Source organism: Zootoca vivipara, chromosome 2 (genome assembly GCF_965207765.1).
Source record: "Zootoca vivipara chromosome 2, rZooViv2.hap1.1, whole genome shotgun sequence".
Taxonomy (NCBI): Eukaryota; Metazoa; Chordata; class Lepidosauria; order Squamata; family Lacertidae; genus Zootoca; species Zootoca vivipara.
In genome coordinates this window covers 31486314-31498858 of record NC_142584.1, presented here as the reverse complement: position 1 = coordinate 31498858, position 12545 = coordinate 31486314, and the positions used below count along the sequence as shown (strand labels likewise).

The following is a 12545-nucleotide window of genomic DNA, read 5'->3' as shown; positions in this document are numbered from 1 at the left end:
GAAAGCACTGCTAATAACAAAGCCAGTGGAAGTGATGATATTCCAGCTGAACTATTTAAAATTTTAAAAGATGATGCTGTTAAGGTGCTACACCCAATATGCCAGCAAGTTTGGAAAACTCAGCAATGGCCAGAGGATTGGAGAAGATCAGTCTACATCCCAATTCCAAAGAAGGGCAGTGCCAAAGAATGCTCCAACTACCGCACAATTGCGCTCATTTCACACGCTAGCAAGGTTATGCTTAAAATTCTACAAGGCAGGCTTAGGCAGTATGTGGACCGAGAACTCCCAGAAGTGCAAGCTGGATTTCGAAAGGGCAGAGGAACCAGAGACCAAATAGCAAACATGCGCTGGATTATGGAGAAAGCTAGAGAGTTCCAGAAAAACGTCTACTTCTGCTTCATTGACTATGCAAAAGCCTTTGACTGTGTCGACCACAGCAAACTATGGCAAGTTCTTAAAGAAATGGGAGTGCCTGATCACCTCATCTGTCTCCTGAGAAATCTCTATGTGGGACAAGAAGCTACAGTTAGAACTGGATATGGAACAACTGATTGGTTCAAAATTGGGAAAGGAGTACGACAAGGTTGTATATTGTCTCCCTGCTTATTTAACTTATATGCAGAATTCATCATGCGAAAGGCTGGACTAGATGAATCCCAAGCAGGAATTAAGATTGCCGGAAGAAATATCAACAACCTCAGATATGCAGATGACACAACCTTGATGGCAGAAAGCGAGGAGGAATTAAAGAACCTTTTAATGAGGGTGAAAGAGGAGAGCGCAAAATATGGTCTGAAGCTCAACATCAAAAAAACCAAGATCATGGCCACTGGTCCCATCACCTCCTGGCAAATAGAAGGGGAAGAAATGGAGGCAGTGAGAGATTTTACTTTCTTGGGCTCCTTGATCACTGCAGATGGTGACAGCAGTCACGAAATTAAAAGACGCCTGCTTCTTGGGAGAAAAGCAATGACAAACCTAGACAGCATCTTAAAAAGCAGAGACATCACCTTGCCTACAAAGGTCCGTATAGTTAAAGCTATGGTTTTCCCAGTAGTGATGTATGGAAGTGAGAGCTGGACCATAAAGAAGGCTGATCGCCGAAGAATTGATGCTTTTGAATTATGGTGCTGGAGGAGACTCTTGAGAGTCCCATGGACTGCTAGAAGATCAAACCTAACAATTCTTAAGGAAATCAGCCCTGAGTGCTCCCTGGAAGGACAGATCGTGAAGCTGAGGCTCCAATACTTTGGCCACCTCATGAGAAGAGAAGAATCCTTGGAAAAGACTCTGATGTTGGGAAAGATTGAGGGCACTAGGAGAAGGGGACGACAGAGGACGAGATGGTTGGACAGTGTTCTCGAAGCTACGAACATGAGTTTGACCAAACTACGGGAGGCAGTGCAAGACAGGAGTGCCTGGCGTGCTATGGTCCATGGGGTCACGAAGAGTCGGACACGACTAAACGACTAAACAACAACAATACTATCTCTGACATGTGTAAGTGGAATCAGAAGATGAACAGATGCAGCTCTCATGACATAAGACTGGGAATCAATCCACCAACCTTGTGTGTTTCCCATTGTTTCCGGCAAGAGCCAGATTTTTCTAACTACTAAGAAGTATCAGTGACTAGAGTCTGAGTTATTGACAGATCTTGCAGTGGAAAGCACAGAGAGGCATTAATGCAACATTTGTGAAGTGCTTTCTAGTGTTTGAGGCACTTAACATACACTATCTAGTAATCCTTACAATTCTGTAATGTCAGTATTACCCCCCAAATTGCATTTGGGGGACTGAGGCTGAGAAAGAGGCTTGCCTAAATCCAAGTAATGACTTCATGATGGAGGCAAACATTTCTGATTCCAAACTTCCCTACTTGTAGAAAAGTCTCCTTTAGCCACTATACCACATTGTCTCTAATTGTTTGCAATGGGTTTGTGTGATCTATCTTCCAAAATGGTTTTCAATTATCTAAATTGATAAACTTGTGAATAGCCCTGAAGGCACTTGTAAACTTAAACCATGTTCCCCCAAATGCCATTAATCATGGGGCTGAGATTCAGTATATGCAAAACAAAACTTTCTTAGGTAGCAACAACAGCGGGCACCCATAAAGCAGAGTTGCAAAGTGGTGCAAAATCCTATCTGCCCTAATAGTCACTATTCTGGTTTTGCTAAAAGTAGAGTGTGTGTGGTTTATTTTAATGGGAATGCTTGCTGTCGGGAATCTGAAGTAAAGAAATTAAATCACTACAAATAATTTTAAAGGATAGGAGAAGTTTCCTAAGAATGTATAACTTGTTAATCCTGAATCTCATTGTTTCAGCCAAATTCTCCTATAATGAAGTGGTTAAAAGCCTTGGAAAGGGCAAAAAAAATGCTAAATCAAGAGACATTGAGGAAATTGACTTTTTTAATGAAGTGGTATCTATTACATACTGGAACTTAATGTATTTATGTAATCCTCAGTTTTATATCACTCCAATCTTTTAAATTACAGTACTTTTAAAAAACATTATCTAAGTACAACCTCATGGAACAGTTCAATTGATTATACCTGTCAGATTACTTCCCAGCTATGAACATATCCAAACTTGCCTTTTTGGAGTTTGAATTATGCTTAATTTTCAACTGTGTTTGCACAGGTGGTTTTTTGGGAAGATCCCCCGAGCAAAGGCTGAGGAGATGTTGGGCAAACAGAGACATGATGGTGCCTTCCTCATAAGAGAGAGTGAAAGCGCTCCCGGGGACTTTTCTCTCTCTGTCAAGTAAGTGTTGCATTATAGTTGGTTGATAAACACGTTCTGCACTTAAACTGCAGATGAAATAAGCCTGTTGGAATTATACTTATTTCTGCCATAAAATCTAGTCCTTGTTTCCCTGACTACAAAACTTGAAATGTTGGTGCAGTAACTTGACTATGTTTTTTTTTAAAGTGGGCTACCACTTGTCAGCAAGTGATATGGGGGCGCTTATTGGTTGTCCTCTTTCTCTTCTCTTCTCTTCTCTTCTCTTCTCTTCTCTTCTCTTCTCTTCTCTCTCCTCTCCTCTCCTCTCCTTTCCCTCCACCGCTGCCCATCTTGGTTTTTAGTGCTTTTCTTCTCAAATCTCAGGCATTTTGTTATTGGGGCTGGTAAAGCTGTAAAATGTGTTTCAAGTATATATAATCCTTCATAATACCCTAGGAAAATCACTGTTATCTCCAGGATTCTACACTTTTTAAGGGTTTTTGTGTTCATTAAGGTCTTCTGAATTATCACCCGAATCTCTCATCTCAGAAGGTATCCTTCAGCAACTTGCATGTTTCCAAATAAGGTGCTGTTGCCACCCTGGCTCTAATCGCCTTTTGTAAATAGGTTCTGTTGTTACCTTTAAATCAAATAAAGATAATTATTTAACTCTAGCTACATGAATTGATACTGTACAAATAGAAAACCGCATGTACCTTGCTGAGTCCTTCTGCATAGCTTTGCCCTTCCAAACACTACCATGCAATCTCCCAGATAGTCTCATATTTTAAGGCGGTGGCTTTCTTGACTATCCAAGTCTGTAGAAGTTTGGTGCTTTTGTTCTAGACTCTGTGAAGAGTCCTCAAGTATTTCTTTCAGTCTTCTTCTCCTACATTGTAATCGATCAGCTTTGGTACAAATGAAACCTGTTGGGGATAATTAAACCAAAATATTAATAGAATGTTCATTCTAATAGTTTATTATACCTTTACTATAAAAACCAGCATATGTATTTATTAGCAGTGGTAATCAGTGACACATACTGACTTCTTGTAGCACAGTACTGCCACCTATCGTTCAAGAATCACTGAAATCCATATTTGCCTAGAACCAACAACAGGTCCTGTTAGCTTAGAGCAGTGCAGAGAGAGAGAAAATACTCAGTACCTGCCTCGCTGGCATGGATTAACATTGTGCCTCACTTCATGTCAAAGGAAAATTGCTAACTAACCTCATTATCTGAAGCCTCAGATGTCGTTCCTATTGACTATTAGAGTGAAAGCAGCAAACGCCTATGGACTGTAGTTATCATTTAGAAGAATTATTTGCAGGCATAGTGGCCACTTCTGAGAGGATAAAGCCTGCCAAATTTCAGGCACAGCTGCAAGGCTTTCTATGCAAAATGCCTTTAAAGTGTGAAATTTTTGTTAAGGGTTTGATGTGCTTGTATTTGGATGAACATAATATACAAAATAAAAACATTTTCCCCTTCCAGTAGCACCTTAGAGACCAACTAAGTTTATCAGATACAAAAGCTCATACCAATGACAAACTTAGTTGGTCTCTAAGGTGCTACTGGAAGGAAATTTTTAAATATTTTTTCTCGACTACGCCAGACCAACACGGCTACCTACCTATAATATACAATGTAGAAATGCCCCCAGATACGTTCCTGGAGTTTACCATTTATGGAAGGCTTAACCGAGGTTATTAATAACACCTTTAGGAGCCCTCCCAAGATTCCAGAGCCTTGGAGCTAGCCTGCTTCACCTTGGACCACCTCTGATCCAGCCTGTCTTGGGATTCTGAAGCAGTCTAAATATCTCCAAGGAATTGAGTCCTTTCCTTGGACTCGTGCCTTGTCTGAGACTAATGCTCTGACTGTTAGCCTGTGTACGTACAAATAAATGTTTGCTTTAGCAACAGCAGACAATAGTTGTCTGCTGTTGGCATACATTAGAAGAATAAATAAAAGCCTGGGCATGTTCTTCTCTTTCTATTTAGATTTGGAAATGATGTGCAACACTTCAAGGTGCTTCGAGATGGGGCTGGCAAGTATTTCCTCTGGGTGGTAAAGTTCAATTCTCTGAATGAGTTGGTAGACTATCACAGATCGACCTCTGTCTCCAGGAATCAGCAGATATTTCTTCGAGACATTGAGCAGGTGCCTCAGGTAAAGGAGAATGAGTAAAGTTCTGCCTCATTTCCATCTTCAAATGTTCTATATTATTCAATAATATTAATCTTACGCAAATCTGTGTTTAAATTTTAGGGAATTTTACAGTTTGGAGTATAAGCTGCTATATATTTTGGAGTGTTCTTTTTCCACTGTGTATTTAGCCACCTCCTAAGATATTGTAAGCAAATTTTGCACAATGGTTCCTGAGATCAAGGAGCAAGTTTTCATCTCTTTTGGGATACAAATGGCCACCATTCTGAATCAAGATGGCAGACTCCACTTTTCAAAACTGCACTGATACTTGGGTTTCTTATAATTCATGCGCAAGGCCGGGTATAAGGCTGCTGGTTTATAATATTTATTACTTCAGTGCCTTTCTTTCCTGGCTAAGGACACCACACTTAGAAAATGTACAAGCCTCCCTTCAATACAAGGCTTCCAGGCTGTTGTGCGTATTACACACACACACACACACACACACACACACACACAGAGAGAGAGAGAGAGAGAGAGAGAGAGAGAGAGAAACTTGATTTTAAAAATAATTAGCAGCAACAAAACAGTCAATACTGTCAAGCAGAAGGCTGAAATAAAAAGACCCATCTGGTAGTGGGTTGCCCCATATCCCACCCCATACAATTGCCTATGGCCCCCTGTCACGGTAGAGGCTACAGTAGTGAGAAATGGGCAGAGAATTTCCTTACGTGAGGCTTCATTTTGCTCTCATTAGCACTGGCTGCAATTTAGTTTGCTCTAATGCTTGGATGAATAAAAGAAAAAACATTTTAGGGCTTTAAACCGCCAGTGTTTGGAATTGTGTATAGCTTGCTCTGGATACTACTGAGATCTACTGTTTGCAGTTTCTGAAAAGTTTGCAAAGGCAGCCTCTCATACAGTGCATTGCAATAATCCAATAGGGTGCCCTCCAGACGTTGAACCAAGTCAGATATAACGGGGGTTGTATTGGCTACTCCTGCAGGAGTCTAATCTCAAGCTTGCCAGTCAGTACATGGGTAACACTATTAGCTAGAGCCTCTGCCAGTGAAGGTTCACGGCTAGTCCATTAAGCTTAACTAGTGAAAGGCACTGCATGCCACAGATGCTTCTTGGTCCTCCAGTGACAATGCAGATTTGGCAACACCTGCCAAACTGTTTACCTGATTCTTTAGTGAGTAGTGTATGCTTTCAATGCAGGTTCATTGGTAGGCAAAAAACAGGACTCAAGAAAAACAAAACAGTTTTTGCATTAACGTAAGTGTATATTAATTTTATGTGGCGTACTCTATTTTTAAAAATCAGTAGAAGCCAGATTGGTAGCTTTACCCAAGGGGTGAGCAACTGGATCTAGGCAGGACTGGATCCAGAACTGGCTCACCATTAGCAGAAAATGAAAAATGGAGATGTGTAGAGTAATTAATAATTCACCCTTCTTTTCTTTGGTCTGCAGCAACCCACATATGTCCAGGCTCTCTTTGATTTTGACCCTCAAGAGGAAGGTGAGCTGGGCTTTCGCCGTGGAGACTTTATCCGGGTCCTTGACAATTCTGATCCCAACTGGTGGAAGGGAGCCTGCCACGACCAAACAGGCATGTTTCCACGCAACTACGTGACCCCAGTGAACCGGAACATCTAGAGCAAATTATTAAAGATTATTTAAGGAAACAGGAGAAACAGTACACATTCAGAATCTAAGTGCAGCCAGTGATCTCCAGTCATCAGGCCATAAATCTGAGTCACCTCTCTGCCGGAGAGGGAATGCTTTTTCCCCCCCCACTCAGTATGGAACTTTGTGGGGAGGGGACAGGAGAAGGGTCCAACTTGTGCGCCAAAACTTACCTTTTAAATTAAATAGATATTAACAGATTTCTTTGGTTACTTCCGGGTGGCCCCTTTTGTTCGCTTGTCCTTTCTCCCCCAACGCTGACACACCAGTTCATCAGTGCATGAAGTTTTAATGCTATATGAAGTCCATGCCATGCCATTCAAGGAAGATAAGAGGGAGAAGCTCTGCTGGTGTTTGCTACTTATGCAAACGGCCTTCATGAAGGGACCGAGAAAGGAACCAAATCCACTACCCAGTTTAAAAGCAAAACACACACATGCCATATGCCAACTTTACTTTTGCCTTCAGTATTTTGCCTGGGTAAGATAGGGTCTTAATTCCTCCTACATACCCACCCATCTGAAAACCCAGTTGCTTCAGAGCAAAGGGAAGAAGGTGGGGCGTTTACCCCCACAGGTTGCAGGTTGTCGTGACAAATTCTCTGCTACAGCTAGATCATGCTCTCGTTAACCATGACAGCTTTTAAAATTTGTTTAAGTGTGTGGTTGAGCACATTCTTCTATTTTTCCATTAGTGCCTTTCCCTCATTTCCTTATTCTTTTTTAAGTTAAAAGGACAGTCCAGAGCTTTCAGATTTTTTTCTGCTTTTATGTAAATATTTAAGGGGTTGAATGGGAGGGATGTAGCTTTATTATTAAATACAAAGCCTTCCATAAACCAGATGGAGCTTTAAAATGTGTATAAGCATCTGATATTCTTTATTAAAGGTAAAGGTACCCCTGACCATTAGGTCCAGTCGCGGACGACTCTGGGGTTGCGGCGCTCATCTCGCTCTATAGGCCGAGGGAGCCGGTGTTTGTCCGCAGGCAGCTTCCGGGTCATGTGGCCAACATGACTAAGCCGCTTCTGGCAAACCAGAGCAGCACACGGAAACGCTGTTTACCTTCCCACCGGAGCGCTACCTATTTATCTACTTGCACTTTGATGTGCTTTTGAACTGCTAGGTGGGCAGGAGCTGGGTTCGAGCAACAGGAGCTCACCCCGTCGCGGGGATTCGAACTGCCGACCTGCTGATCGGCAAGCCCTAGGTAGGCTCAGTGGTTTAGACCACAGTGCCACCCGCATCCCTTTATTCTTTATTACTAGGTGGGAAAAGACATAAAGTGTTCTACAAGAGGCAGGGCTAGAACCTGCAGCCAGGGGCCCTTGAGAGAAAAGAGAGATTGCACCATTATGAAGAATGTGGCATGTTATATGACGCTGCCGTCTGGTGGAGACTGAATATTCTGGGATGTCCTGTGAAACTCATTTCCCCCAAAAAATATTACAGGGAGGCATCAAGAAATTGTGCTTAATTACACATTGGGTGCTTTCCAAGTATATAATTAAAGATGATGCTTGGTGATAAGCAGTTCAGTTCCCATATATATATATATATATATATATATATATATATATATATATATATATGAGAATGACTGGATCTCGATTAGAGTTGGTGACTTGTTCTCGAAAAGAGGGATCTGGTATCTTTATGCTTCAGATTTTCCCTGTCTCCACATGCCAGTGTTACCATAGTTGGAGGAGTCGCGTTTCTTCCAACTCACAGCAGCAGGCTGTTGGGGGTTGTATTTCAATCTTATGTCCCCAGATAAAATTCACTAAAGCCATTCATAGTTTTATGAATGGACTTGGACAGGGAAGAGCAACCTGCAGAGCTCTTTGTGCCAATACACACCTTATTTCCTTTTGCTGAGCCACATGGCTGAAACTTTCATCCCAACAACAACAGATCCCAAAGCTACCACAGATATCTTCTTTTCCGCCCAAATGGGGAAAATTCCTGTGTTGGCAGGTGCCTTTTTATACTAAGTGTTACAAGTGTGTTATTCCTGAGATGGACTCTGCCTTACACTTCCATTTCTCCCAGCAGATGAAAAAAAGGCTACCCTGTAGCGTATTGATTTCTCACCCATTCCTTGCTAGCTGACTTTCTTTCCCTCTCCCCCATACTTTCTTCTTTCTAAAATGATTGGAAAAGGAATCTATGGCATCTACACTTGGACCATTTGATTGTTTTCTTATTTTGGAATTGGTGTATATCATGCAGCCTTGCAGACATAATGTCTTGTGTGTATATATATATTAAAAAAAATCAGTGTTTAAATAAAAAAAGGCCTATGTACTTAATCCTTTAACTCAGCAGCAGCATTTGGTAGTTAGTAATTAACTGTGAATAATAAATATACAACAAATTCTTCACTTGAATATCAGTGTCTTTTCTGTTCATTTAATGAACCTTCAGCTAGTTTAGGGCTGCAGTTCTCCTAACCATCTCTACTCCTGCAGGTAAGTGGGGTTAGGATTGCACCCTGAAAAAGTGATCCACAGAAGGTTCTGCATCTTCAGATAATTTGCTACCGACCCAAAATCTCACCTGTTCAGCATAGATTTCTGCTACACTGTAGGTCAAAGGTTGGTGACAGCTAAAAGCTCAATATCCGCCACAAACGAAACATATAAAATAACACAATACTTCCCTTCAACCATACAGTACGGACCTTAAATCTCACATCACTTACTGAAGAAACAGCCACGGTAACACTTTCAGACTGCATCCTGGGCTGATACATCATAATGGATGGGATGGTATTAAAGAGGTTGAGGTGAGATTTTTCAGACTACGATACGGCACTGGGGAGGGGGAAAGGATGCTGTATGCTAGACATGGAAGTTGCAGAACCTATGTGTATTCCGTTTAGAGTAATGGTTTCAGCTGGTGGCCACCACAAACCCTCCCACTCCAAATGTGCGCACACACTTTCTGACTGACTATCTGGTACATTTTTTAAAATACTATATTCAGCCAGATAATTTAACATTTAATGTTTAGTTCAATATTTATTGTAGAAAATCTGCCAGAGAAACCCTGACAGCCAAGACTGCCCCTGGACTAGGCCAAGCTGAAAGAACTCAGAATTTGACAATGTGCCCTTTGAAACTTGCAACAGGCTAAAAGCAAACCAGATCTTGACATATTGACGTGAACTTCTGACTCTAACATTGGTAACAAAATAATACGTAAAACTGCTGTCTCGTAAGGCCATGGTTTTTGAACTCGTGTTGGTGCTTAGGCACTTGGTACTGCAATCTCCTTGCTCTCCTTTGGAACAGCTACTCTGTCAAAAGCCGATTCTGAAATTCCCTTAGCATTTGCATAACTTGGGTGCATAAGCTGTTAGGGCTGCTTTTGGAAAGAGGGCACTTGGCAGCTCTGCTATCTGCATGAAGTTAATCCATTTTATCAGAACCCAAGACCATCCTGCCTAAGGGCTGGTCCACACTCCTGCTTCTCTGAGCGGTTTTCTGCTTGTCCTGTACTTTCTAGGCATGGGGCTGAGCGTTTTTCTATTTCCCCTGGAAAAACCCACTTTTAGTGCTGAATCGGAGCAAATGCCAATCCATGGAAAACCTTAAAAGATCAGGTTTTCCCAGGGAAACATAGCCAGACAAACAGAAGTCTGGATGTGCCACAAAGAGCCAGAAAGTGGCTAGGCTTGTAAAATGTCAGTATTGCCTCCTTGTAGGTCTTCAAAATACGACACAATATTATGTTCTATCCCACTGCCTGGGGGCTGCTTTTTCTCTGTAAACTGCATGACTATGGGTTAAAAGTTCTTTGGCAGGATGGTATGGGTCTTAATCATTTTTGCACTTTTTTGTTTGGAGACTTTTCACACATTTTGCTGACTAAAAAATTCCTGATAGAGTTCTGCTCTTGTTTGCATGATACTTCCATTAGTTATTTCATTATAATATGGATCTGCATAGTCTCAAACTAGGCATAAAGTATATGAGTTACAGCCTGGACTTCTTAAGCTGGTGTTGCAAAACTGAGTTTGGAATTTTTACCATATTTTTAGAAGTATTCTGATTTAGGCTGCAATCTTAACCCCACTTACCTGAGAGTAGGTGCCATTGAATTCAGCGAGACCTACTTCTAAATAGATACAATTAGTAATGTACTTCAGTCTTTTTTATTAAAAAAAAACCTTAGGAAAATTTGCAGGGGACATTTCACCCAAAGCCAGCAGAGCTATTGACCACCTAAGTTCACTAAGGTGGAAGAAGAAGATCTCAGATGAAGAGAGAAAAATAGTCTGACCACATTTTTCCTGTCTCTTCCCCCGCCCCCGCTACCAATTACTGATGTAATCTTTGCCTCTGTTCCATTCGTCAATGGTGCTCAATTTTGCATTCAAAACTCCTTTTTGAGGCAAATACAGTTTCTCTAGATGTCACATTCTATCCAAGCTTTTATTTAAAAAGGAAAATCTGCATACTTGCCTGCTGTGCTGATTGCTGGCAAGCCATCAGCCATCAGAAGACATATGGCTCAAATTTTAAATATTGGCTGTCGGTTAGCCTGCACTTCAAAAGCTCTAAATTTAGCCAACGAGTAACCACAGCAACAAACTTGCTATATATCTTTATCCAGTGTTAAAAAAACACAGGTTCACTCACAGAGTGCTAACCTTTCTTGTGTGGGCTATGCATTTAAAGTGCAATTTGATGCCTGTTTTGATACTGTGTTTAAGAACTAATCTCTGGGAATAAGACCTTCCTCATTTCGCAGTTCGAAATTGCTGATACTCCATTTTAGTTCCTTTTTATACTTTTCCATATGCAGTCTCCCCACCCACATCATTTATTGTATCTGGGGAATGGGTGTATATAGGTGCCATTATTGTAGACATGTCTATCTAGTGAGCTCTGGGAAAATATGACATTGGCATATAGAAAACTGACAAAACTAGGTGGTTAAAAAATCCTGCCGCTGTTCAGCATGGACCTAAACTGACTCCTGCATCATGAATTTTTAAACACTAAAGTTGTTGTTTTTCACAATGCACAAGCCACTGAAAATGGGAGAGGATGTACATTAGAGCAGAGATAGGGGAATTTGTCCCAAGTTTTTGACTGCAACTCTCATGCCACCATCACCACTGGCCATGTTGGTTGGGATTGAGGATTAGGGGAAAGGGCTACAATACCACTAGGCATAACTACTGAACAGATAAAAACCTTTGCATTTTATCTTTTTGTCTCCATTTAGTGAAGGGATTGGTACTTTCAGATTGCGCTCCTTGATGGATAGTTGTTTCTAAAGCAGCAACCACTGCATAAACAAAATTGAAAACAACTTTATAAGTTGCATAAGTACGGTACTTCACCAAATTACAGATTAATGGGGATGCCAAGTAATTTTTTGTGTGGGCGCTGCAAGGGACGCTTATAAAACAGGCAAACTTGCAGTTAGTGGGAGTCCTATTTCTGTATAAGGCTGTGTGTGTAGACACTGGGGGAGCGGGGGGCGTACCGCCCCCAGCACCATCAGAAAGGGGGGGTACCATCGCGGGCACCCCCGGACAGGCGCCGCGTAACCCCCACTGTGCTGGGCGCCGCGCTCCCGCACACGGCGTGCCACACCCCCGAGTGACACCACGCCCCACAGTGGCATGCCACGCCCCTGGGACACATGCCACGCCCCTGGGACACATGCCAGCCACGCCCATCTGCGCTCTGCCCCCGGTGCCAGAGCATGCAGCTTCGCCACTGTGTGTAGAGCAGCAGTTCCCAACTATGCTCCAGGGAGCACTTGGTGCCCCACAAAGCATCTCCAAGTGTTCCACGGAGGGATTGGAAATAAAATAAATAAATATGTGCCCTTGGAATAAGGGCGATGATTGTGCTCCATGATGAATTTTATCTCCTAAAAAGTGCTCCACGGCTCAAAATGTTTGGGAACTGCTGGCGTAGAAGATAGTTTTCATTTGCATAATTCTTC

At 41.9% G+C, this 12545-nt stretch overlaps 1 protein-coding gene across 2 annotated transcripts in view; it reads left to right on the top strand.

Moving 5' to 3' along the window:
* Nucleotides 1–8965, top strand: part of GRB2 (growth factor receptor bound protein 2) — a 52396-nt gene extending 43431 nt beyond the window's left edge. For both annotated transcript variants that reach the window (XM_035104451.3, XM_088661549.1), the window contains exons 4-6: nucleotides 2652–2774; nucleotides 4740–4908; nucleotides 6362–8965. In XM_035104451.3, coding sequence (XP_034960342.1) covers nucleotides 2652–2774; nucleotides 4740–4908; nucleotides 6362–6547 — 478 coding nt within the window. In that variant the 3' untranslated portion in view covers nucleotides 6548–8965. The remainder of the gene's footprint in view (nucleotides 1–2651; nucleotides 2775–4739; nucleotides 4909–6361) is intronic.
* The last annotated feature ends 3580 nt before the right edge of the window (nucleotides 8966–12545 follow it).